This window comes from Pongo pygmaeus, chromosome 23 (genome assembly GCF_028885625.2).
Source record: "Pongo pygmaeus isolate AG05252 chromosome 23, NHGRI_mPonPyg2-v2.0_pri, whole genome shotgun sequence".
Taxonomy (NCBI): domain Eukaryota; kingdom Metazoa; phylum Chordata; class Mammalia; order Primates; family Hominidae; genus Pongo; species Pongo pygmaeus.
This window is the reverse complement of record NC_085931.1, coordinates 40,516,729-40,543,929: the sequence shown is the minus strand read 5'-3', so window position 1 is coordinate 40,543,929 and position 27,201 is coordinate 40,516,729. Positions and strand designations below refer to the sequence as shown.

Genomic DNA, 27,201 nt, shown 5'->3' with positions numbered 1-27,201 from the left:
GGCATGTGCCACCATGCCCGGCTAATTTTGTATTTTTAGTAGGGACAGGGTTTCTCCATGTTGGTCAGGGTGGTCTCAAACTCCTGACCTCAGGTGATCCACCCGCCTCGGCCTCCCAAATTGCTGGGATTATAGGCATGAGCCACCATGCCCAGCCTAAGAGTGTCCCTTTGATCTGAAAACATCAGAAATAAATTTGTCACCTCTTTTGCGCGTGCACACACACACACACACACACACCCCAGACCTTTTTTAAAAAGAATTTAGGGGGTTTTATTATATTTAACTTAATATTTGCTGAACACAATATACTGAGGCTGAAATTAATTACAGGAGGGCTATGTGACTACCCATCTATCTCTGGGAAATCATGTAATTAACGCCCCTACTGCCATCTTTTACATTACTGAAACCTTTGAGCACACAAATAGTCCCAGTGCCAATCACTGCAACTGGCCATGAAACTGGGGAGCCACTCTGACCTGCAGTAAGAACATAAGTGAAACTGATAAGGTTTTCATCCTCAGACCAGTTCCCCTCCCTGTGCCTCTGGATGGTCAACCTGTAATTATGAATTTCCTAATTTCTTCAACTCGGTGGGACAATTACTTATGGAATGCCTACTGTGCACTTAATGAGGCTTGCCTTTAAGGGGCTTACAATCTAATGAGGAACTAAGTAAGAAATAGGACAATTAGAGACACAGCATAGCATGAAGCATGATGTCTGAAGTACCACATATGGGGCACAAACCAAGTGTCACTAGAGCTCTGAAGTCCTCTCTTTTTTTTTTTTTTTTTCTTTTAGACAGAGTCTCACTCTGTCACCCAGGCTAGAGTGAAGTGGCTCAATTTTGGCTCACTGCAACCTCCGCCTCCCGGGTTCAAGTGATTCTCCTGCCTCAGCCTCCTGAGTAGCTGGGATTACAGGCATGCACCACCATGCCTGGCTAATTTTTGTATTTTTAGTAGAGATGGGGTTTCATCACGTTGGTCAGGCTGATCTTGAACTCCTGACCTCGTGATCCGCCTGCCTCAGCCTCCCAAAGTGCTGGGACTACAGGGGTGAGCCAACGCGCCCAGCCGAAGTCCTCTTTTTTTTTTTTTTTGAGACGGAGTTTCACTCTGTTGCCCAGGCTGGAGTGCAGTGGTGCAATCTCGGCTCACTGCAACCTCCACCTCCTGGGTTCAAGTGATTCTCCTGCCTCAGCCTCCCGAGTAGCTGGGACTACAGGCACCCACCACCATGCCCGGCTAATTTTTGTATATTTAGTAGAGACAGGGTTTCACCATGTTAGCCAGATGGTCTCGATCTCCTGACCTTGTGATCCGCCCGCCTTGGCCTCCTAAAGTGCTGGGATTACAGGCGTGAGCTACCGCGCCCAGCCAGTCCTCTCTTAATGAGGGCAGATTTTAAACTTTTGGAAGAACTACTGCTTTATAAGACTCTCTCTTTAGCCTTCCTTTGAAACTATTGAGTACTTTTAAGTTAGCTAGAAGAAAATAGGATCCATTTTCAAGGAGGTTTTAAGTTAGGTAGCTACTTGTATCCATTCTTCACCATCACACCTTCGCAATTTCATCTGACACCAATTTTCATCACTCGAGTATAGTTCTGTTCTGAAGCCTTTTTTCCATTACAGAACCAAAGGGGCTGACTTTCCAGAGGCAGAATATTTTTGCAATACAAAGGTGTTTGTGGTCAACTCTGAGGCCAACTCTGCAACCACTCCTGGGCAAGTTCTCTCAGAATTGGGGGGTAGCCTGGACTGATGTACCTGTAAGAAGAATAAATGTTGTGTGATCTCCTGAACCAGCTCCTCTTCGGCATTCTCAGGATAAAATTTGGCCAGGAAGTGAAAGGTGACTGGTTCTTCCTTTGAAACATCATGATCCAGTACCTGCAGAATTGCAGAGCAAAAGACAAACACACTATATTGGCACTTCTTCCTCCTGTGCTACCCTCAAAGAAGCCTTTGCAAGGCATGCATTAAATTTTTTTCCCACTAAATTTATCACATTTCCCGAAAGTTGTGATTCTACAGTTTGAAGCATTCACAAAGTCACCTATAACAAGAGGTAATATTCACTTCCCATGGTGTTTCTGAAACAAATTAATCAATAGCCCCAAGAAGTGAGTAGAGCTAGGATTAAGGCATAAATGTTCTCAGGGCCACGGAATAGCTAAAAACTAGAAATTTATCACTCAGCAGTCTTGGGCACTGTCCTTTATGGTAGGTGGAAGGTTTTTTAATTATCTGAAGTAGTGGAATCTTCCTTTATTCTTTTTTCTTGATGCCTACTACCAATATTTAGGTCCGTGTTAGAATACGGCTTAGAGGGCTGGGCGCGGTGGCTCACACCTATAATCCCAGCACGCTGGGAGGCCACAGCAGGTGGATCACCTGAGGTCAGAAGTTCAAGACCAGCCTGGCCAACATGGTGAAACCCCATCTCTACGAAAAATACAAAAAATTAGCCAGGTGTGGTGGTGGACACCTGTAATTCCAGCTACTCGGGAAGCTGAGGCAGGAGAATCTCTTGAACCCGGGAGGTGGAGGTTGCAGTAAGCTGAGATTACGTCATTGCACTCCAGCCTGGGCAACAAGAGCAAAACTCTGTCTTAACAAAAAAAAAAAAAAAAAAAAAAAGAATACAGCTTAGAGATGATGAACTAGATCATTATGAAGTCATCTAAACATTAACTGAGCAACAGAAGAAAATGTGTCCATCATGGCAACCCTTTGTTTCAAGGAACCTCCAGAGATGCCCCACAAAATACTTGAAGCACAGTCTGTAAACCACTGCCTTTAATCTTCTAGCATTTCCATTCACCCCTGTAAAGCTTGAACCATCTGCTCTCCAGAGTGAATTTCAAGACATAAACATGCCATGTGACAGGCTACAAGGCTCCATTAACATGTGTCATGATGTATTTCCCTTGAGCAGCAAGTTCCATGGCTCCTGATGCCCCCAGTCTAATATCCATTTGGCCTACACTCAGCTATCATTAAAATTCACTTCGCTAAGAATCATAAAAAATATACAAAAAGCTTTGCTGTCTTTGACACATGACTCTCCATGCTCCTGCCCAAATTCTAGATGGCAATGCCAAGGAAATTCAAAATCTGGTCTATGACACCCTCACTGACAGTGGCTCCCAGTGGCACTTAGATGCTCATGATCATTGGGAATTACCATTGAACTTACAACTAGCAGGGATTCCAATGTGATGATTTAGATTACTGTGTACATATGTGAACACAATTCGAACACTTAAGCTTTGAGTCAAACTGGTGAAAAAAAAAAAAATAGGAAGCTTTCATTATTTATTATGCTCAGGTAGGCAACTGGAGGGGGCATCATTTGGGGTAAGAATTAGACATTGACTTACTTTGAAGTTCAGGTGTCTTTTAGGAGTTACTGACAAAAGCATATGGTCCTGCTCCCCGCCTGCCTTTCATGGCTAGGTAGGCAGGTCAATAAGCAAGTGTATCCTTGTGTGAACATATGAACCCATGCAGAGGGCAGTTCCTTTAGGCAATATTCATTTCCAAGCCACATTAAAATTGCCAGGAGCCCAGCTTTTTTGGCCGTGTGTCAGAAGCCCCAGAGAATCCTGAGGACAAAATGGACATTCTTTCACCCTGGGGACCAGGCACTCTCTATTCCTTAGATCATATTAATGATTACTTCACATCAGACTATGGTGTTTCTCAAAAAGACTTTAAAAAATTCCCTAAAGAACACAAGCCCCAATACTCTCTAAAAGACACAAATTGGTTATTTTTAAGTATATGAAGATAACAGTAATTTTTATTCATAAAGTTTTTATTCATAAACTGAAAGGCATAAAGCCAGAAGCAATCAGGCTGGTAACAATAGGTAAAGAAGCCAGGGCCAGCAGCAGTCTAATCCTGGTAACTTCTGCTTGCCCAGGAGAGCCTGTGAGGAGTAGGAAACTGGTAGCATCTCTAGATCCTGCTTTCTGCATGACTTCATTCAGGAATGTGCCCCCTTCTCTACTATACAGCTACAGCGTCCCAGTGATGAGCTAGGCGCCTGCTCAGGGAAAAACTGGAAAGCACACGTCAGCCCCACCAGTTTCATTGAGTTCTAGCCCAACCTTCTTGTCCATTTTGAGCCAGGCCACTGTGTCCTTGATTGTGTACTGCAATCCAAAGAACCAGGTTTCTCGGAGCCCCAGAGTCCGGCACACCAAATCAAAGAGGTCCTTGCCTTTCCACTTCATCTGCAATAACAAACCAATGGGGAAGGATATCGTGAGCAAAAATCATTAATAAAACCTTTTCTCTGCACTCTCCACTCTCAGATTCCAAAACGTGGGGATGACACTAAGACAGCTGATGAGGACTGAATTCCTAAATAATTTTAAAGCTTCCTTTACAAGCCCATGAGTGGGAAAATACCAATTAGAGCTTAATGGCTTAATCACTGCAAAGCATACACAATACATCCCTTGGACAGTTCCTTACGGATTTTAACATCCCCAAAGCTGCTAATTTAGGAAAGCTGGTAAATAAGCATCCTCATTTAGGAGAGTCTAGCCTCTTGAGTTAACTCGGGGAGATGGCTAGCTTCTAGGGACATTCATTCCCTTGAAATTTTGTTGATTTTTTTTAAATCATTACTTTGCCCTTTGATAAAAGGCTAGTATTCCTTTAAATAAGACTGGTTTTACTACAAGTTTTTTTTAATATAAAGAAATCATAATCAAAGTCATAAATCATGGAGAAAAAGAACCATGAGAGACCAGACAGTCCAATCACAGGTCTCTCCTGTCAAGGATGCCTAACTGAGGCCAAAGGGGAAGCTACTCTCCCAGTCACCCAGAGCAAATTCAAACTCCTGGTATCTAAACCCAGGTGATGAATAGATACCAATATACTGTAGTGTGTTTATCCTATAGCCTCACTTTCAAAAGAACCTGAAGCAATGGCTACTAAACTGTTTTCTCAGCTATTCCATCTGCTATGTGGAAAAGCAAGTTCAACGTCTTAAGGGAAGAGAATGGCCGGCAACTTAGTAAATGTTGCCACCTAGTGGCTTTCAAGTCAAACCACCCAGGATGTTCCCATACAACCCCTTAGTTGCTGCTTGCCCCCTCCTTGCCCCAACCACCCCTAAATATCAGATGGACATTCAAATACAAACTCGAGTGCATTAGGATCATATGAGATGCATCACAGAAATGGTGGTCATGAAAGAGTAATCTTTCAACAGACATGGGAAAAATGTGACCACTCAATTGCAGAAGCATCCATCCCTTCCTGCCCTCATTAGAAACCTCCACTCAAAGTCTTGGCACACTGAAGATGTATAATGAAAAGGAATGAAAAAAATTCTTAGGCAGCCGGGCGCGGTGGTTCACGCCTGTAATCCCAGCACTTTGGGAGGCTAAGGCAGGCGGATCATGAGGTCAGGAGATCGAGACCATCCTGGCCAACATGGTGAAACCCTGTCTCTAGTAAAATACTAAAAAATTAGCCAGGTGTGGTAGCGCATGCCTGTAGTCCCAGCTACTCGGGAGGCTGAGGCAGGGGAATCGCTCGAAACCAGGAGACGGAGGTTGCAGTGAGCCGAGATCATGCCACTGCACTCCAGTCTGGCGACAAAGCAAGACTCCATCTCAAAAAAAAAAAAAATCTTAGGGTTTAGAGACTTGATATAAAACCAAAAAGGGAAAAATAAGTTAGACCTCTGATACCTGATTGGTTTTTGCTAAAACCTGATTCTACAGGGGAGTTTTCAAGTAGGCTTTTTATTTTTAATACATACGAATGAACAGTGGGTTCTCTACAAGGTACTCAACAGGAAAGCCCATCCCTTCTCTGTGTTTGCAGTCAAAGTCAAGCAAAGCTGCAACCTAGATGGAAGAATATCAGGACCGCAGCAGACAAGTAGCTGAGATGCATACTGGCTTTTATCTTTTAGCAGGGCCGTTTCTCCTATCTGTCCTTCAACTTCTGCCCTGTCTCCTCTCTGACTATAGTGGGCCCACCAGAACACTATAAAGATTGAGGTCTTTAGGGATTATTTTGAGAAGAATAAAAGAAAATGATGAGTTTTATTTTTTACAGATGATCTCCTTCCTTGTTTTTAAGGCTGAGTAATGGGCCACATCCATTTCCCAGTCTGACAATAGGACAAAAGGCTTTTTAATTCACCAAAAGTTTTAGTTCCTACAGGCAGACTTCACTGAAGAAATGTTATTTTGGAAAACTAGAAGCTTCAGGATGCTGATTATCCTCTTGTCTCTATTTTAAGGCAGCTCTAGTATACAAATTATAAATGACTACCTTGCTACAAGATAATGTAACATTAAAGAACAGGCATTAACTTGGAAAAGTTAAACACCCAAGGGTTGAGAAGATCAAGGTAACAATTCTCAATCTGCCATAACTCATAGTCATGGCTGGGCCAGGCTTTGGCAAGAAGGGGCTGTCTGTAAGTGGGGTGTGCAGTGCAGAGAAACAAAAGCTGCCAAGGGAATGATGAGTGAATTTCCTGACTTGGGAGTTTAAATTCTCCAGCATAAAATTGTATTAATGCAGTTTTCCTGTATTCCCTTCTACTTTGTTTTTAAAATGCAAAACTGTCTTTGTTGAATGCAAAAAGACAATGTATTTGTCCCCTTGGCACTTGCAATACAGTGAGGAGAAGTGCATCAACTCTGACACCAATTCAGAATGCCCTACTTAGATTTTTAACTTTGACACAAAGGATCGTAGACTGTCAAGAGTTGGAAATGAGCATGAGTAATTACCTAATCTGTAGATTCATCCCCTTTTTGTGCAAATAAGGAAACTGAGTCACAGGATTCTTTGCCAGCTGCCAAAGCATACACTGGCCTTTTTCATGGTGATCTAACATAGGCAAACCACAGACCCTAGAGTGCCTCTTTTCCTGTTCTGTGGGGTCCCCTTGTTCTTGCTGTCCAGCACTCTCCAGACACCTTTTCCAGTAAGTAACCAGTGTTTGAAACAAAATCCATTCTCAGAAGAGTCAGATATTGCTCATTTACAGCTCAATGTTAATTAAGCCTCTGTTGCCTCACACTTATTCTTTCAACAAGGATTATAGAGCACACCCTACATGCCAACCAATGTTAGACACTGATGCTACGAAATGGTGGAAGCAGTGTTCTGCAGGAGAAACAGGCAAGACCTAGGTCAGAGAAGGCTTTAAAGAGCAAGTGAGAGTTACATGCAGGAGAGAAGGATATAAGTCTTTTTTAAAAGTTATGCTCTCTACAGGAAACTGCAAGTCACCTTGTAAAGCTGAAACAGACAGGAGGTGGCATGGTGGGAATGGGGCTCCATTTGGGACCAGGTGGCTCAACTTCAGCCAAAAGCCGCAGTCTTTGAAGATTCTTGAGCAGAGGAGTCACAGGCTCCAATCTGCATTCTGAATGGGCTCTGACAACAGGGTAGAGTATGAGTTGAAGAAAAGAAGCCCTGGATCAAGAAGGACAGAAAGTAGGCCAACCCCTGACATAAGGAAGGCAGTGGAAGGTAGAGAAGGCAGCCTGAGAAACAGAAAAGAGGCAGAGTCACAGAACAGGCGCCTGAACAGGACCAGAGGAGACAGAATTAAGAGGGACACCTGTGTGTCTGGCTTGAGTACCAGGTGGTTCCACTAAAGGAGAGATGGATTCAAGGAGAGGCAGCAAATCTGGCAGGGATAGACCAGCAATTAAGTTTTAGACAAGATGAGTGAAGGTGCCTGAGGAAACCAAGTAAAGACGTTCAAACATACTTGATTTAAAGCCCTAATTCCACTTATAAAATAAAATGTTGTCTTTAAGCAATTAAGAAGTCTTTCTGTTTGGTTAAATCTAACCTCAACATGTTGTTACCTACATCAGGTTCCACTTTCCAACAAGCACTTCCCCAAATGCATGAGGTTTGCTCGGTCTTCCTAATTTGGGTTTCTACTTCTTTAAAAACAAGCGCCATTGGTCACAGTTGCTCTGGGTGGTTCTCAGGACGCCCTGGGAAAAGAGGTCTTGGGGTGTGGACGGGACTTCCAGGTGTCGGCCAACTTGCCAGAACATGACCAAGCTCATCTTCAGTGTCATCACTCATCCACTACACCATGCTGATGCTGTGAAGTGACTCACTGTCCTCTGAACATCTCCCGAGACCGTAGATGCCTCAGCACAAGGGCAGTATTAGTCCTCTTTCTGCTCCCCACAGTGCCAGGCAAGTGTGTACATACAAGACATGGCAAACAATGGCTGTCCACAGGACGGACTTGACTACTTCAAAAACCCAAAACTCAAAGACTGAAAGCCAGTTAACTCCCGCTCACCCATTTCTTCCACAAATAGTGAACACACACATTGTGTCCAAGCACCACCCAAGGTGCAGGGGACAAATGGGGAATAAGAAACAAGTCTCTACACTCAGAGGACTGGGATATGAACTAGCTGGGAACAGATAATCACCTCCTTCACCGCACACATAAAAACCCCAGGAGTGGGCTTTCAGCACTATAACACTTGTGAGTGCCACAACAGGGACACCCAGGGGCTGTGGGAACCTCCTATCCTGGGCGGGTAGGGAAACAACATCTAAACTGGCTCATGGTAGAAAAGAGGAACCAAGTGAAGAGGGCTTGAGGAAGGAGGAGCAAGCAGGTAAGTATGTTCCAGGCAGAGGGAATAGCATATGCACAAGTCTAGAGGCAAAAAAGAGGTCAGTCGTCCTTACAGGAAATGGGAGTAGGATAGTTCAGTCTGGCTGGAGGATAATGCTATGTTTCCAAAAGGACCGAAACTACCATCGAAAATCAAGAACAAAAAATAATAAAATAAAATAAAAATAAATACATAAAATCAATTCTTTGTCAATTAACTCTACTCTCTCATCTGAACCAAAAAAACACAGAAAGTTATCTGGTGACCATTTTCTCCATTCTCCCAAGTACGGAACACACTAATACCATTCTAGAAACAAGAGAGAAGTTAAATTGTTACCTAAGATGGATGCCTCAGGACATGAGGGCTTAATCTTTCCAGGAACTAGTCTAAAAGGAATATAGATAAGTGATGGTTATCTACCATTGGTATGAATCTCTGCACTGTCACTGTGTGACCTTGGGCAAGTGACTGAACTTCCTTGTGCTTTGCAAAGGGGATAATAAACAGAACGCGTCTTAGCAGATTGATCTAAGGATTAAGTGCATTGATACATTTAAAAACTCTAGGAGAGTGCTTGGCCCATAGCAAATAAATACTCAGTAAGGGGTAGTTATTGTTAATTGTAACTCTGTCTCCTCTCCTTAGATTCTCAAGTGGCACTATTTAAAGCCTCCGAGCCCTGCTTCACACCAAGGATGATGGATGACAGATCACAAAGGGCACCATCAATTCTCACTGAGCTAACCATACTATCACTCATTTGACAAACCTTTATTGAGCATCCACTACATCCTGGTCATTGTGTTCAAAACAGGAGATAAATGATGAATTGAGGACAAGACACTGTCCCTGTTCACATCTGACAGGGAAGACAGGTAAATGGATCACAAAAATGCAACCTGGTAAGTGCTAACAGAACAGGGTACAGTGGCAACACAACTCGGGCCTGGGTCTCCAGGAGTAAGGTCTTTCCTGAGGAGATGCTGTTTAAGCTGTATCTTGAAAGCCAGGGTGTAGTTGAGCTGTGGTAAAGGGGCTGACAATAGGGAGGTCACGCCAGCCAGAGGGAACAGCAGGTCTGCCGCTTGGGTCCAAGCTGTTGCAAAGTGAAGGAATAGTCTTTGCACTTTTCTAGTATCTGACAAACAGCATAATTATCCTATCTGCAGTACTGAATGTTCAGTGCAGTACTGAATATGCAGCTTCAGCCCAGTGCATGTGACAATTCTGACTCTCCACGCTGATTAGGAACTGGGTTGTTCAGTCACTGATTTGAAGCAGTGATGCATCCTGCAACAATACCTGCGGGGCTCCAAGGACCTAGGACTGCTAGCGGGATGAGTCTCATGTTTATTTTCTGGTTAAAAAATGTTCTTTTTGGATACCCGATGGCACGTAAGGCTTTCAGGCCCTGCACTCATGCCACTTGAGGGCCTTTTTGTTAGGGTTTATCATTTTTCCTCAACAGGTTGCCAAAAGAACAGCTCCTGGTTCTGATTAAATGTTCACTTAACCCCATCGCTTTCCACGCAGCCAAAGTGTTCAAACTGCTCTGGATCCACCACGGTTCCCTGCCTCATCTCAGCCTAGTAAAGAAGAGGGAGGCTAAGAGGCAGATGCTTATTTTGCAGAAGGAAATAGAGAGGTGGAGGGCGTGAGAAAGGTGACTTGCGGGAAGAAGAAAGACAGAAAGGAGCACAAATGTGGACTCCAATGCCTGGAAGCTCCCTTCCACAGACCTCCTCCTCAAGGTGCCCTTCAGGCATAGAAACTAATAGGAGGAGTCTGGAAGTCGGATGCTTCTCGCCTTTGTGGCTGTGCTCACCCATTACTTTAACAGGCTGCAGTGCTATTTCATAGATATATACTTGTGCCTGTATCATAGATAGATGTGTATGAACTTTATAAACAGGACTAAGTGCTATCAGCTTGCTATTTTTTTTTTTGTAGGAGCTGAATTTATGAGCTTTACCCAGAGTGAAGTGCTTGTAATTTATCAACCTAGAATGTTTTAAGTAAATAGCACTAAGCACTTACGTTCCACAGCAGGAACGTAGCTGGAATGCAGTACTTTTCTGTTATAGGAAGCAACCAGCACCAATAACCTGCAGGACTGATTGAGGTCTATTAACCAGGGAAGCATTAGGAATAACATCTACTGAACAGCCATCTTGCAACTGGCCAGGTTGAGACTCAACCTTAAAACTGCTATTTGTTTTTTGCTTTGACAGCTGCATTTCTCCCACTGCTTTCTTTGGGACATACAGTCATCAGCAATCATATCGTGGTACCTGCTGATACAACAGTGCGGGGTGAGTAAGAAACCAGACCCATGACAGGAAAAGGCCACAGTTTGAAAAGGACAACTTTCTTGAAGAAAGTGAACTGAATCTGGCTACTATATATGAAATGCCTAAGTATTAGAACCTATGGAGAAATGTTGGCTTTAAAGAGAAGACTAAAATGTGGAAAAAGCTAAGAGAAAAGCAATATTCCATTTCATAGAGGTCTGGCGGGCTGAATTACCAGCCACACGAAGAATGCCGTTTGACTGGCTGTCTCCTCTACAGAAAATGAAAGAGAATCGACGAATTCAGCATTCACTTATCAGTTTCTTCTAATTAGCTCACAAGCTGCCCTAGCATTTGCCATAAAAATTGTCAAAAGGTTAGCTCCCATATAGATAGAGCAACAAAAGGAACGGCGCCTCCCCAGGCTCAGGACATGTGCCACGTGTCTGCCGTTATTTCAGAAATGGAAAACAAAGGATGATGTGATCTCCCCTCTCAATGTTTATCCATAACTGACTTCTGCAGTCATAGCTGGCCTAAGAGAACAGGTTTACAGGAGACTTGAGAATTTAAGATGCTAACATACCAGATCCAAACTTAACCTGAATATAATTTTTGTCTGTTTTGAAAAATAGAGGCCAAATACCTCAATTTACAAGAAAAACACAATGGAAAGTTATGAAAGTAATTTTACTGTGCAGTAAGTGAATAATAAATTTCATTAAAATCTATTTTGATTAAGCGAAGAAGATAAAAAAGTACAGTAATATAGGTCTAACACTGATACTCTCAATTCAGGGTATGGTATCACCACACAACAAAAGCTGTTCTTGTGTCTCATGATTAAACCGCAAAACCATCATGCCATTTCCTTTCAAAATTAAAGGATAAACCGCACCTCAGCCATTATTCTCAACATGAGGGGAAAAGAGATCCTCCAAATAGAAATAGATCACAGGTCAACACCTGTGAAAAGTGTGGGAAAAAAAAATAGATCATAGCAAAAAGGTGGGGGGGGGGGGGAGAGAGAGACTTTTTTCCTCTGCTGTACCAATCCTGAACCCCACATCCTTCATTTAAATCTGGGCAAGATCTCACAAACTTGGAGGCCAGGCACAGTGGCTCATGCCTGTAATTCCAGCACTTTGGGAGGCCGAGGCAGGTGGACCACCTGAGGTCAGGAGTTCGAGACCAGCCTGGCCAACATGGTGAAACCCCGTCTCTACTAAAAATACAAAAATTAGTTGGGCGTGGTGGCGCATACCTGTAGTCCCAGCTACTTGGGAAGCTGAGGCAGGAGAATCGCTTGAACTTGGGAGGCAGAGGTTGCAGTAAGCCAAGATCACGCCACTGCACTCCAGCTAGGGTGACAGAGCAAGACTATCTCAAAAAAAAAAAAAAAAAAAAAGAAAAGAAAAGAAAAAAAAGACATCACAAACTTGAAAGCTCCTCTTTGCAAAAAATCCCAACTCTAATCTCTTGCCCTGTCAGTTTCTGCCATAATCAACTATAGTAAGTAACTTTCTTCTCCCAGTGCTCCAATCATCTGTTATTATGCCAAATCTATCTAAATTATTGCCTTCAACTCTTCACCAATTGCTTCCTCCCTCCTTCAACCAATTACCCTACCTTATTACAACCCAGCCTATGTCCTCCCACGTCAGCAAACTTACATGCTTCCATTTATTTGTAACTAGACCTTTCTAAGATCCATCCCTTTGTCTCCCTGCTGTCCATGTCCCCCAGTGCCACATACATGATCAGTATGGGCTTTACATGTATTGAAAAATGAGGTACTTGTCTTTCCCCAAGTTTTCTGTCTTTCCTCCAATTCTGCAGATCACAAACTCCTTGAAGGCAAGGGTGTACACACACACACACACATACACACACACACACACACACACACACACACACACGTGTGCGCGCGCATGCGCACACAGACAGATTAAGTCTCCCAGAACCCTGGCAAGTGCTGCATAATCTGTGGATACTCCATAAATGCTTGATGCTTGTGGTTGGTTGACGATGTTGATGATAATAATGATAACTAGATGAGGCTTCTGAGCAGAACAGTCTTCCAAGTAATGATTGCAATGAAGCAAGAATTTATGACACTCATTATTAAAAATGTAATTGCACAATTAGGCCTTAAGGTATATATTTTACCCCTTTGGTGACACATACTGATTTCCTCTCTCTAAAAATACTTTGGCAAGGAAATCTAAATCTCAAAGAACCAAAGAAGAAAATTTTCCGCAGAACAAAGGAGACTAGTAAGAAACAAATCACAGCACCTTGGGAAGCCACAAAATGGAGCTTTTAAACTCTGGTAAGTCTTTCAAAACCAAATGAATTACAGTTTTTTAGGGGAAAAAAAGGCCTTATGCTTGCAGTTTCTGGCATCTTTCCCGCTGAAGTGCAGAGCAGTTACGGGAGCGGGAGGAACCCAGCAGGGAGGTCTGTATCCTAGATTCTCTGCCTCAACCACACACAAGTCTATGACTTGAGTGTGCCATGCAGCTCAACCGGGCCTCAGTTTCTTCATTTGTAAATCTCTTATGAGCCATGCAATCACCATATTTTACTATGCTGTAAACAAAGAAGATTCGCTTCAAAGTTGACTGACAGATGATAAAGCAAAAAGAAACAATACAACCATCATGCTATGAAAGCAATACAGTCCCCACAAAAGCAAACACGACAATATATTTGGAATTTAGCTCACAACATGAGAGCAATCATAGCTCCGTCAAACAGCTATAAAACACCCAAACCCGCTGTGCTGGGTAAGTCACTTAACCTCTTTGGGTCTCGGCTTCCATAATCATCAAGTGGTCTTTCAGGATTAACACCACTCTCTGAGTCTATGAGCTTGACATGACTTTGTATAAACCATGTAGCACTTTTTCATTGCTACAATAATTTTCTTTTAATCCTTTAACATCTCATTCTGTATCTTAAAATCATTTTCAGGGATGTAAATGACTTCACCTTTAGTTTATGTGTGGTTTCACATTCTTTTCCCTCATTCAGGGTCTGCTATTATGTTCCTTACTCCTAATAATCATGAGTTGACTGTATAATGATGAACTCTCTGATGTAGTAAAATTGGGAATGACAATGCTGCTGACAAATAGAAGTTTTCATCACCTAGCATGTTATTGATATTCAGTGATTGGCAATGATTACAAATGTGTGATATACTGAGAATAATTTTGCAGAGCACTACAAATAGGAAACAATAGTAAATTCAGCACAAATAAGGCACAAGGTTAAATTTCAAATGGCTAAACATCAGGTACAACTAGCAGACTATGAAACACAACCTCTGACTAAGTATCAACCAACTGATTACTCCTGCCCTGGACAATGTAAATATTGTGGTTAGTATGTAACAATGCATTCCTTCAAAAAAGCTCCCAGCACAACAGAGCTAGAGCATGATCCATTCACGTGAACTAGCATCTATTGAACTCAGACATTTGCCTGGAAAGAAATTTTGAATATTATTTGTTTCTAGCTTGACCTTTTGATTAAGTTTCATGGTCATCAATGATAATAAAACTGACTTTAATAACATTAGAAGGTGTATAGGCATGAGAGGGTAGGACAGGTAAAAATATCTGCAGATGGGGCCAGGCGTGGTGGCTCGCACATGTAATCCCAGCACTTTGGGAGGCCGAAGCAGGTGGATCACGAGATCAAGAGATCGAGACCATCCTGGCCAACATGGTGAAACCCTGTCTCTACTAAAAATACAAAAATTAGCTGGGCGTGGTGGCAAGCACCTGTAGTCCCAGCTACTCGGGAGGCTGAGGCAAGAGAATTGCTTGAATCCAGGAGGCAAAGGTTGCCAAGAGCTGAGATGGTGCCATTGTACTCCAGCCTGGTGACAGAGTGAGACTCCATCTCAAAAAAAAAAAAATGTCTGCAGATGGATGAGAAATACTGTGGGCTGAAGACTAACATATTTATGAGACTGATTTAATTTCAAAATCAATATGATTAAGAAAGTAGGGAGATGCACTGTTGGTGAATTTAAAACCACAGATCAGTCGAGATACATTTAGTAATTACTCCGGGCTTCAGTTTTAAGTTTTATCTGAATGTCAAACTATCAAAACTATTGAAACAAGAAGACTAAAACAGGCAAGGTGGAGGAAAAAGCTATAAGCAACATAACTCACTAAGAGAAAGTTTATATGAATTTTTCAAAGCTCTGTCCAAATTTGGCAAAGAAGCAAAAAAGAGAACAGTGGCGAAAGAGTTGGAAGAGAAAAGGCTGTGTCTTTAGAAATGATGCAGTCTGGCACCACCTAGTGGTGCCACAGAGATTCCTGCACTAGGACAAGCACCTTGTGTCAACATGAGAGACTGAAGATTTCATTAAAATTTTTTCCCTGAAGTCAGTACTACTTTGGTAATAAATTTTGACGCACTAAAAATGTCCTAAAACATGTAGATTCAGAATCTAAATTAGACAAAGTACAGACAGGCGGACAGAACACATCATCCTGTAACAAGAATTGAGAAGCCTCGTCACCAGCTGGCTAGAAAGATTAGCAGCTCTAAGAAAACTCAATTCTGGGTTTTTAAAACCTCAAATGCTTTAGTTTACGAAATTAAAAATAAACAAGCAGCAAAAATATTCTTGGACACGATGCAAAATTGGCATGAATAACTGGAGAAGTCATCAAAAACAAAGCAAAAAGAAAAATTTCAATATGACACACTAGGGACAAAAGAATGCAGAATAATTAACTATGGCAGAAATCCGAAAAGAATCCTGCTATCACCGTGGACATCAAGCTAAATAGAGATGTATTACTTAGCACGTTACAAAAAAGAAGATCCGGCCAGGTGCAATGGCTCGCGCCTGTAATCCCAACACTTTGGGAGGCCGAGGCGGGCGGATCACGAGGTCAAGAGATTGAGACCATCCTGGCCAACATGGTGAAACCCCATCTCTACTAAAAATACAAAAATTAGCTGGGCGTGGTGGCGTAGGCCTGTAATCCCAGCTACTCGGAAGGCTGAGGCAGGAGAATCGCTTAAACCCAGGAGGCGGAGGCGGAAGTTGCAGTGGGCCGAGATCTCGCCACTGCACTCCAGCCTGGCGACAGAGCAAGAGGGCAGGGGCCACTGCACTCCAGCCTGGCGACAGAGCAAGAGGGCAGGGGCCACTGCACTCCAGCCTGGCGACAGAGCAAGAGGGCAGGGGCCACTGCACTCCAGCCTGGCGACAGAGCAAGAGGGCAGGGGCCACTGCACTCCAGCCTGGCGACAGAGCAAGAGGGCAGGGGCCACTGCACTCCAGCCTGGCGACAGAGCAAGAGGGCAGGGGCCACTGCACTCCAGCCTGGCGACAGAGCAAGAGGGCAGGGGCCACTGCACTCCAGCCTGGCGACAGAGCAAGAGGGCAGGGGCCACTGCACTCCAGCCTGGCGACAGAGCAAGAGGGCAGGGGCCACTGCACTCCAGCCTGGCGACAGAGCAAGAGGGCAGGGGCCACTGCACTCCAGCCTGGCGACAGAGCAAGAGGGCAGGGGCCACCGCAGGGCAGGGCAGGGCAGGGCAGGGGGCAGGGCAGGGCAGGGCAGGGCGGAAAGGAGAGAAAGAGAGAGAAAGAAAAAGAAAGAAGGGAGGATCCTTCAACAAGAACATGGCATAAGGTGAGTTCATTTTATTTGGACTAATTATAGTTTAGAGCGTCTACAGTTACAAAGGCATGGATAATCTGAATAAGGTTCAAAGAAAATGAAGGCAATGATTAAAGGAGAACATTCACAGTGCTTCTGGCATGAGACACTTCCTGTTCCCACACTCCCAGCCCATGACAACATAGATAGGTAATATTTATCAAATGCTCACTAGGGGTCAGGCCCTGAACCAAGTGCCTGTAAAGGTCCACCTCTTTCATGTCTCAAAACAACCGTGGCCAGGCACGTTGGCTCACGCCTGTAATCCCAGCACTTAGGGAGGCCAAGGCAGGAGAATTACTTGAGGTTAGGAGTTCCAGGCCAGCCTAGCCAACATGGCAAAACCCCATCTCTACTAAAAATACAAAAATTAGCTAGGCGTGGTGGTGCACTCCTATAATCCCAGCTACTCAGGAGGCTGAGGCATGAGAATTACTTGAACCCGGGAGGCAAAGGTTGCAGTAAGCCGAGATTGTGCCACTGCACTCCAGCCTGGGCAACAGAGGGAGACTCCGTCTCAAAACAAACAAACAAAACAAAAAAAACCCTCTAAAAAACATACTATTATTCTCATTTTATAGATGCAGCAACTGAGGTTTAAAGAGTTAAGTTCAAGGTCACTTGGGAAGCAGGTAGCAGAGACAGGGCTTTTCCCAGGCCAATTTACCCCTTCCATCAGGGCTGTAGCTCTTATTGTTTAAGCAATATTCTTCCTGTCCTCTAGCAGATTTCCTCATGCCTATACACTCAAGTCTTGAGACGACTTCCTACCAAAGCAGGAAATATGAAAGGGAGAGGAGCACAGTGAGACTCTTCTGCCCAGATCGCCTAAAATAAGACGCTAAAGCTGAGGGCCTTTGAAAGTGAGTTCTTCCCCTCATCTTTCAGAAGAACTGAGGCCTGGGGGAAATAAGTTATGTACCCAAGGTCACACGGTGGAGCTCTGCCTAGAAGCCTGGTGTTCAGACATCGGTTTAGGGATCTCGATGGTTTTTACACAAGTAAAACCATGCAGGAACCAGACAAGAGAAAGTGCACTGACTTCCTGAGCTCAACTCTGGCCAGCTTGATCCAAATTCCCTTCTGCCTGACTGACTTCGGAGACTGAGGACTGGCTTTGGACCTGAGAATCTCCTGAATCTTAAGCCTAGCAGGTCTTCTGCTCATTCTTGGTCACAGAACATCCTAATCCCTAGATTCACTAGACGCTTACATCTGCCTAGTTTTGTCCCAACCCAGCAAGTCCCACTGCTGTCCAGGTTTCAATGTGATACCTTGCCCAAAGCGTTTGCCTTCTAATTGTTTCCTATTTCCAACCTCTCTCTCCCCACCCCAAACCCCAAACATTCCAAATCATTTTGCATGCCAAGCAGTTTAAATCACACTCCTGGTAAAAACTTCAAAGCTCTTCATCGCATCTGATGAATACAAGCCTCTTTAACCTGGGCTTCATGAGCCTCCAATATCTAGCTTGAACCTACCAATTCACACACATCTCTAGCTGGGCACGTTGGCTCATGCCTGTAATCCCAGCACTTTGGGAGGCTGAGGCGGAAGGATCGCTTGAGCCCAGAAGTTCCAGACCAGCCTAGGCAACATAGCGGGATCCCATTTCTTCAAAAAAATTAGCCAGGTATTGGTGGCACGTGCCTGTAGTCTCAGCTACTTGGGAGGCTTAGGCAGGAGGATCACTTGAGCCCAGCAGGTCAAGTCTGTAGTGAGCTGTGATGGCACCACTGCACTCCAGTCTGAGTGAGACCCCATCTCAAAAAAAAAAAAAAAAAAAAAGGCCGGGCACAGTGGTTCACGCCTATTATCCCAGCACTTTGGGAGGCTGAGGCAGGCTGATCACGAGGTCAGGAGATCGAGACTGTCCGTCCTGGCCAACATGGTGAAACTTCGTCTCTACTAAAAATACAAAAATTAGCCAGGTGTGGTGGTGCACACCCATAATCCCAGCTACTCAGGAGGCTGAGGCAAGAGAATTGCTTGAACCCGGGAGGTGGAGGTTGCAGTGAGCAGAGATCACGCCACTGCACTCCACCCTGGGCGACAGAGCGAGACTCTGTCTCAAAAAAAAAAAAAACAACAGGCTCTTCCAAAACTGAACTGTCAGTGAGAGGGAAGCAGATTTTAAAAGTCAAAGAAACAATGTCATCTGAACAGTTAACTAACTTTTCAAAATCCATACATGAAAGAGTCTCAGAATAAAGATGTTACCAATTGCTATCTAGGTAGGCATACCAAATATTATAAGACACCAGGCTGAATACAGGCAGGAGCATTCTGACTATGTAAAATATGCAACTAGACAATGCTTAACTGTTATAAAATAAGCCTCATTTTAAGCCAAAGGTAAGGAATTCTCATTATATTATGGGCAAGTGAAAATGATTCACTTACAGAAAATGTCCACTTGATTCAAAATGACAAACTAGACACTGAGGTAATGTAGCAGGGATCGTTAGTCATGTCATTCACCCGGCAAAAATGTAAGCCACTGGCAAGTTTACAAAATGCTTTTGAGATAGTATCATACACCAAATGCAATAAAATAATGCCATAGGCAAATAGTTGTTAAATTGAGGAAGTCCTTCAAAGGATCTCTTCTTTCCACTTTCTTTTTCCTGTTTACCAAATACCTAAGTTCTCTCCAGGTTTCTAACTTTTTCTCTCCTACTTCTCTTTTACGCTTCCTATTTGGGTAGCACAGGGTAGTAGAAAGAGGGCTGGCCTGAAAGACAAATGACCTGGCTTCAAATCTCAGTCCCATCACTTAGAAGCTATGTGGTGACTTTGGGCACAAAGAGGAGGAAACCCTTGAGCAGAGCCTAGAAGGAGAATGAGTACAGTTCTGCCAGGCAACAAGTGAGAATGGCATTCCAGGCAAAGAGAACAGCCTATGCAAAGGTGTGGCAGTGTGAAGGAGGGACCAGGACAATAGGCTCAGAGCAAGAGGGTGCGTGAGGAAGTGGAGGAGAGGCTGAGAAAGGGAGCAAGCTAACGACAGGCACTGAACTTATTTCCTTTTTATTTTTTTAATTTATTTTATTTATTTATTTTTTGAGACAAGGTCTCACTCTGTCACCCAGGCTGGAGTGCAGTGGTGCAATCAGGAAGCTTATGGCAACCTTGACCTTCCAGGCTCACATGATCCTCCCACCTCAGCCTCCCGAGATGCTAGGACCACAGGTGCACACCACCACAACCGGCTAATTTTTGTATTTTTTGTAGAGACAGGTTTTCGCCATGTTGCCCAGGCCGTTATTTCTTTTAGGTAACAACCATTATATATAGCACTTATCTTGTGTTAGGTACTATTCTATGTACTTTACCAGTAATTACTCAAATTTAATTCTTGTAACACTATGCAGGAAGAATTAATTACAATCACCATTTTACGGATAGGGAACAGAGGCATGTGAGGGGGTTAAGGAGCTTTAAGGTTGCAAAGCTGGTTAGAGGCAGAGCCAGGAATCAAACTCTGAAGTCTATGCTTGTAATCTCTAGGCTATGCTGCCTCAGTGGCCCCAACAAGGAAACTGAAGCTTGAGCTAAGACTTGCTCAACTTACATGACAGCCTCAATGTGAGGTTCAAATAAGCAACTGCAGGCTTTACTGGTCGATATTAAGTTAAAGGGTGTGCCCATCTATTCTCCCTATTCTCTCACTACCTACCTGTCCCTGTCCTATTCTGCCTCTTTCAGAATAGACAGTGGCTTCACTAAGCCTTTAAGCATGCTATGTATCCCGTCTGAGCCTCTGTTTCCCCACTTAAAGATGAAGCCAATTACAGAACCTAGGTCCAAAGTAGTCCTTGATCACTGCTAGGAGGTGTTTCCTGCCTGGTCAACATGGGCACCCAGTAAATCAGAGCTGCGTGTGGTGGTTCACATCTATAATCCTAGCACTTTTGGAGGCTGAGGCAGGAGGATCCCTTGAGCCCAGGAGTTTGAGACCAGCCTGAGCAACCAATGTAGGGAGACCCCCCGTCTCTAATTTTTTTTTTTTTTTTTTTGGAGTCGGAGTCTCTCCCTGTCATCCAGGCTGGAGTGCAGCGGCTCAATCTCAGGCAACCTCCACCTCAGGCAATTATCCTGCCTCAGCCTCCCAAGTAGCTGGGATTATAGGCACATGCCATTGCCCCCGACTAATTTTTCTATTTTTAGTAGAGACGGGTTTTTCCCATGTTGGCCAGGCTGGTCTTGAACTCCTGGCCTCAGGGATCCACCTGCCTCAGCCTCCCAAAGTGCTGGGATTACAGGAATGAGCCACCATGCCCGGCCAACCCTGACTCTATTTTTTTAAAAACAAATAAATAAAAGAGACAGTCTCACTCTGTCACCCAGGCTTCATGCAGTGGCATGAACATAGCTCACTGCAGCCTCGAACTCCTGGGCTCAAGTGATCCTCCTGTCTCAGCCTACCAAGTAGCTAGGACTACAGGTGCGCACAACCACGCCTAATTATTGTCTTTTTTTTGAGACAGAGTCTCACTCTTCTCGCCCAGGCTGGAGTGCAGTGGCGCGATCTCGGCTCACTGCAACCCTCGCCTCCCAGATTCAAGCAATTCTCCTGCCTCAACCTCCAGAGTAGCTAGGACTACAGGCGCCCACCACCACGCCTGGCTAATCTTCGTGTTTTTAGTAGAGACAGGGTATCACCATGTGCCCAGACTGGTCTCGAACTCCTGGCCTCAAGTGATCTGGCCGCCCTGGCCTCCCACTGGGATTACAGGTGTGAGCCACTGTGCCCAGCCTATTTTATAATATCTCTTGAATGAATAAATGAGTCCCTGTTATATCAAATGAGGTAGTGTGCGTTTAAAGCATTTAGCATGGTACCTAGCACAAAGTAACCGCTAGTCCCTGGCCCTTTGTCCCACACAAAGGCAGAATGGGGTCCAGTGGAGGGCAGCACTAGCCAGCATCTGTCCTACTTCCTTCTTCACACCCCTTCATCAGCACGCATGCACTCATCACTCACCCCTGCCTGTCCTAGGCCTGAGTAGTGGCACCCATGCCATCCATAGGCACTACTTAAAACCCATGGGAGAGGCCGGGCACGGTGGCTCATGCCTGTAATCCCAGCACTTTGGTAGGCCAAGCCAGGCAGATCACGAGGTCAGGAGTTCAAGACCAGCCTGACCAACATGGTAAAACCCCGTCTCTACTAAAAATACAAAAATTAGCCTGGCGAGATGGCAGGCGCCTATAATTGCAGCTACTCAGGAGGTTGAGGCAGGAGAACTGCTTGAACCCGGGAGACAGAGGTTGAAGTGAGCCGAGATCACGCCACTGCACTCCAGCCTGGGCGACAGAGCGAGACTCCATCTCAAAACAAAGAAACAAACAAACAAAAAAAACCCATGGGAGAGCACAGCGGTAAAAAGGTAGATAACAGGCCAGGCATAGTGGCTCATGCCTGTAATCCCAGCACTTTGGGAGGCCAAGGCGGGTGGATCACCTGAGGTCGGGAGTTCGAGACCAGCTTGACCAACATGGAGAAACCCCGTCTTTACTAAAAATATAAAAATTAGCAGGGCGTGTTGGCACATGCCTGTATTCCCAGCTATTTGGGAGGCTGAGGCTGGAGAATCACTTGAACCCAGGAGGCAGAGGTTTTGGTGAGCTGAGATCATGCCATTGCACTCCAGTCTGGGCAACAAGAGTGAAACTCCATCTCAAAAAAAAAAAAAAAAAAAGGTAGATAACAGTCTTACTTCTGAAACAGGAATAGAAGTTTCTTGTTGCACTAATAAAGAGTATAGAACTATTACCCTGTACAACTACACTGCCCTCCAGAGTTTACATCCTTGAAGGGGATGGTTTGCCTGGTCCTAGGGAGCCTAGGATTTAAGATTTTACTGAAAATGCCAGAATTGTTCTATCTGTCTTCCCCTTTAGAAAGTTCCTTCCGTTATGGACAACTTACATCCACTTGTATGCTGGAATGATCTGCAATGTTGGTATTTAATACAATCATAATCCCACTTAGGTACGTGAAAACATTTAGAATGCCAAACAACAGGAGAAGCAGGCTTTGTTTTCAATATAAGATAGTATTAGGATCTCTCACAACTTCCTATTTGGCTTTTCTTACTGATAGATTGAATTATTAGAGTAAAATTCCAGCCTAGATAAGAAATAACATAGCCGTTTAGTCTCCTGGCAAATTACACTCAGCACCCACTTTCTCAAAATGACAAATAACAAATCTTTCAAGTGGAAAAATCTTCCAAAGCATCCAGCCAATTGTGCAATGCAGCAAGTAGTGCAGGAGATTTTTTCCCCCTATCTCTGCAGTAAAAAGAAAAAAATCTGAACTTATTAGCATAAGGTAACATGACTCATATGTTAACTGCCACCAGTTCTGAAATTGAGTCCTTCTTGAAAAGCCACCTACATTTGACCTCAATAAAGTCAAGAATTCTACAAGTACTCGCTCTCTCCTTTTTTTTCAAAATGCATCTGCCATCTCCTTGCATCAGCACCTTGCTCATTAATGGACAACATAAAAAGCAGGCAGGAGAATAAAACTAATCACTTATCTGAGCCCTATCATCATAAATCAAACTGATTACTTTCAACAGAATATGTGAACATGGTTTACAAACAGGTTTTTCCACTGGAAATCTGAGGTTCAGTGAGGTGTAATGGCTTGATAAATCACAACAGGGCAGTGCCCATGGTAACCAGAGCCTCCTACTTTAGGCCAATTATAGTCCCTCCTATATCTTCTTTTCTGCCAGGGACTATGCATTCCATGAATCCTTATAGGAACTCTGCAGGGTCAGCATTATTAGTTTCATTTTACCAATGAGAAAATAAGGTCCAGAGAGCTATGTATCTTGTCCAAAGTAGAAGTATTTTAGCTAGAATTCAAGCCCAGGTCTGTCTTCTTTCAAAGCCCATGCACTCTCTACTACTGCTCTGCTACTCAAAGTGTGGTCCTTGGGCCGGTGGCACAGGTATCATCACCTGAAAGTTTGTTATTAATACAAAATTCTCAGTTCCATCCCAGAACTACTGAATCAGAACCTACATTTTCCAAGATTCCCCAGGTCATTTATGTAAAATTAAATTTTGGCAAGCTTTGCACTATACCATCCTGCCTCTCTGAATGTCACTACTATTATCCTTTTCTATAGATCAGTGGTTCTCAATATGGTCATGGAGGTTGGGTAGGGAGAAAGAGGAGATTGGAGGGTGTCCTCCCTACCCCAGGGACACCTGACAGTGTCTGAAGACATTTTTGGTTGTCACAACAACTGGGATGGGGTGGGGGAATGCTACTGGCATCCAGTAGATAGAGGCCAGAGATCCTGCTAAACATCCTAGAACATACAAGACAGCGCCCCACAACAAAGAATTATCCAGCCAAAATGTGAATAGTCCCAGGGTTGAAAAACCTTGCTCTAGCTGATAATACTGTCCAACATCTTTGGGTCTGGAATCTACTTAATGAAGAAAAAAGAGCTTTTCCTAGCAAAATTGCGGCTGAAAAATGTCATACAAAATCCCTTTCCTGGACGGACACAGTTGTTCATACCTGTAATCCCAGCACTTTGGGAGACCAAGGCAGGGGGATCACCTGAAGTCAGGAGTTCAAGATCAGCCTGGCCAACATGGTAAAAACCCGTCTCTACTAAAAATACAAAAATTAGCCGGGCATGGTGGCACGTGCCTGTAATCCCAGCTACTTGGGAGGCTGAGGCAGAAGAATCGCTTGAGCCTGGGTGACAGAGGTTGCAGTGAGCTGAGATCACACCATTGCTTTCCAACCTGGGCAACAGAGCGAGAATCCGTCTCAAAAAAAAACCCCCAAAAAACTAAAATCCCTTTCCTTATAGGCTAGTCTCTCTTACCCTCTCACAAATCTAACATCTATCAAATAGTAACTTAGATCAGAGATCAGCAAACTATGGCCCACAGGACAAATCCAACCCACCACCTATTTTTGTGTGGCCTGAGAGCTAAGAATGATTCTTACTTTTTTTTTTTTTTTTTTCTTGAGACGGAGTTTCGCTTTTGTTGCCCAGGCTAGAGTGCAACGGCATGATCTCGGCTCACCACAACCTCCACCTTCCGGGTTCAAGTGATTCTCCTGCCTCAGCCTCCCGAGTAGCTGGGATTACAGGCGTGTGCCATCACGCCCAGCTAATTTTTCTATTTTCAGTAGAGGCAGGGTTTTACATATTGGCCAGGCTGGTCTGAAACTCCTGACCTCGTCATCCGTCCACCTCGGCCTCCCAAAGTGCTGGGATTACATGCATGAGCCACAGCACCCAGCCTGTTACATTTTTTAATGTTTTTTTATTTTCTTGTGAAAATTATGTGAAATTCAAATTTCTGTGTCCATAGAGTTTTCTTGGAACACAGTCATGCCCATGGTTTACATTTTGCCTAAGGTTTTTTTTTTTAAACATCTTGATATATAATTCATATACCCTAAAATTCACCCATTTAAAGTGCACAATTCAGTAGTTTTTAGTATATTCACAGTGTGTACAACCATCACCAGTCAGTTTTAGAACATTTTCATCACTTCGTAAATAAAACCTTGTATATTTCAGCTATCACACCCTCTACCTCATCCATTTTTGCCAGCCCTGAGCAACCACTGATCTACTTTGTCTCTGTAGATATGCCTATTCTAGACTTGCATATGAATGGAATCATATGTGTTCTTTTGTGGCTGGTTTCTTTCACTTAACATAGTGTTTTCAAGGTCCATCCATGTTGAAGCATGTGCTGGTACTTCATTCTATTTTATTGCCAAGTAAATCCATAGTATGGATAGACCACATTTTGTTTATCCATTCATCAGCTGATGTATATTTGAACTGTATCTACCTTCTGGCTATTATGAATAATACTACTATAAACATTCACATATAAGTTTTTCTTGTAAACCTATGTTTTCATTTCTCTTGAGAAGACATCTGTAAGTTGAATTGCGGGGTCATATGGTAACTCTGTGTTTAACTGTTTGAGGAACTGCCACCATGTTTTTCTTTTTATCTTTTTTGAGACTGGGTCTCACTCTGTCGCCCAGCCTGGAGTATAGCACCACAATCACAGCTAACTGCAACCTCAAAATTCTGGGCTCAAGGAATCCTACCACCTTGGCCTCTCAAGTAGCTGTGACTACAGAGGAACGCTACCACACCCAGCTAATTGTCTTCCTTTCTTTTTTTGAGACAGGGCCTCACTTTGATTACCAGGCTGGAGGTGCAGTGGTGCAGTCATGCCTCACTACAGCCTCTCCCAGGCTCAAGTGATCCTCCCACCTCAACCTCCCAAGTAACTAAGACTACAGGTGCGAGCCACCATGCCTGGCTAATTTTTAAATTTTTTGTAGAGAAAAGGTCTCACTTTGTTGCCCAGGTTGGTCTCAAAATTCTGGCTTCAAGTGATCCTCCCACCTTGGTCTCCCAAAGTGCAGGAATTACAGGTATGACCCACCATGCCTGGCTAACTAGTTTGCTTTTCAAACTGGCTGCACCATTTTACGGTCTTACTAGCAGTGTAAAAGGGTTCACATTTCTCCACATTTGTTTTTTGTTTTTGTTTTTGTTTTTTCCAGACAGAGTCTTGCTTTGTTGCCCAGGCTGGAGTGCAGTAGCACAATCTCAGCTCACTGCAACCTCCACCTCCTGAGTTCAAGTGATTCTCATGTCTCAGCCTCCAGAGTAGATGGCACTACAAGAGCATGCCACCACGGCTGGCTAATTTTTGTATTTTTAGTAGAGATGGGGTTTTGCTATGTTGGCCAAGGTAGTCTTGAACTGCCGGCCTCAAGCAGTCCACCTGCCTCAGCCTCCCAAAGTGCTAGGATTACAGGCATGAGCCACCACACCCAGCCTAATTTTTGTATTTTTAATATAGACAGGGTTTCATCATGTTGGCCAGACTGGTCTTGAACTCCTGGCCTCAAGTAATCCATCCGCCTCAGCATCCTAAAGTGCTCAGATTCCTGGGGTGAGCCACCTCAACTGGCCCTTTGATCCATTTTAAGCTTTTTTTTGGGCGGGGGACGGAGACTCACCCTATCACCCAGGCTAGAGTGCAATGGTGTGATCTCAGCTCACCCCTGGGTTCAAGCGATTCTCCTGCCTCAGCCTCCCGAGTAGCTATGATTACAGGTGCCTGCCACCACGCCCAGCTAATTTTTTTTTTTTTTTTAGACGGAGTCTCCCTCTGTCGCCCAGGCCGGAGTGCAGTAGTGCGATCTCAGCTCACTGCAAGCTCCACCTCCTGAATTCACGCCATTCTCCTGCCTCTGCCTCCAAAGTAGCTGGGACTACAGGCGCCCACCACCATGCCCAGCTAATTTTGTTTTTGTATTTTTAGTACAGAGGGGGTTTCACCATGTTAGCCAGATGGTCTTGATCTCCTGACCTCGTGATCCACCCGCCTCGGCCTCCCAAAGTGCTGGGATTACAGGCGTTGAGCCACCGCACCCAGCCTACTTTTTGTATTTTTAGTAGAGATGGGGTTTCACCATGTTGGCCAGGCTTGTCTTGACTTCATGATCCGCC

The 27,201-nt window shown here is 44.1% G+C and overlaps 1 protein-coding gene across 5 annotated transcripts in view; it reads right to left on the bottom strand.

Annotated features, from left to right (window-relative positions):
• NF2 (NF2, moesin-ezrin-radixin like (MERLIN) tumor suppressor) overlaps positions 1–27,201 on the bottom strand; it is a 95,583-nt gene that overhangs the window by 55,657 nt on the left and 12,725 nt on the right. For all 5 annotated transcript variants that reach the window (XM_054470241.2, XM_063663069.1, XM_054470242.2 and 2 more), the window contains exons 2-3: positions 4,126–4,251; positions 1,778–1,900 (exon numbers count right to left, since the gene is read on the bottom strand). In XM_054470241.2, the coding sequence (XP_054326216.1) occupies positions 1,778–1,900; positions 4,126–4,251 (249 nt within the window). The remainder of the gene's footprint in view (positions 1–1,777; positions 1,901–4,125; positions 4,252–27,201) is intronic.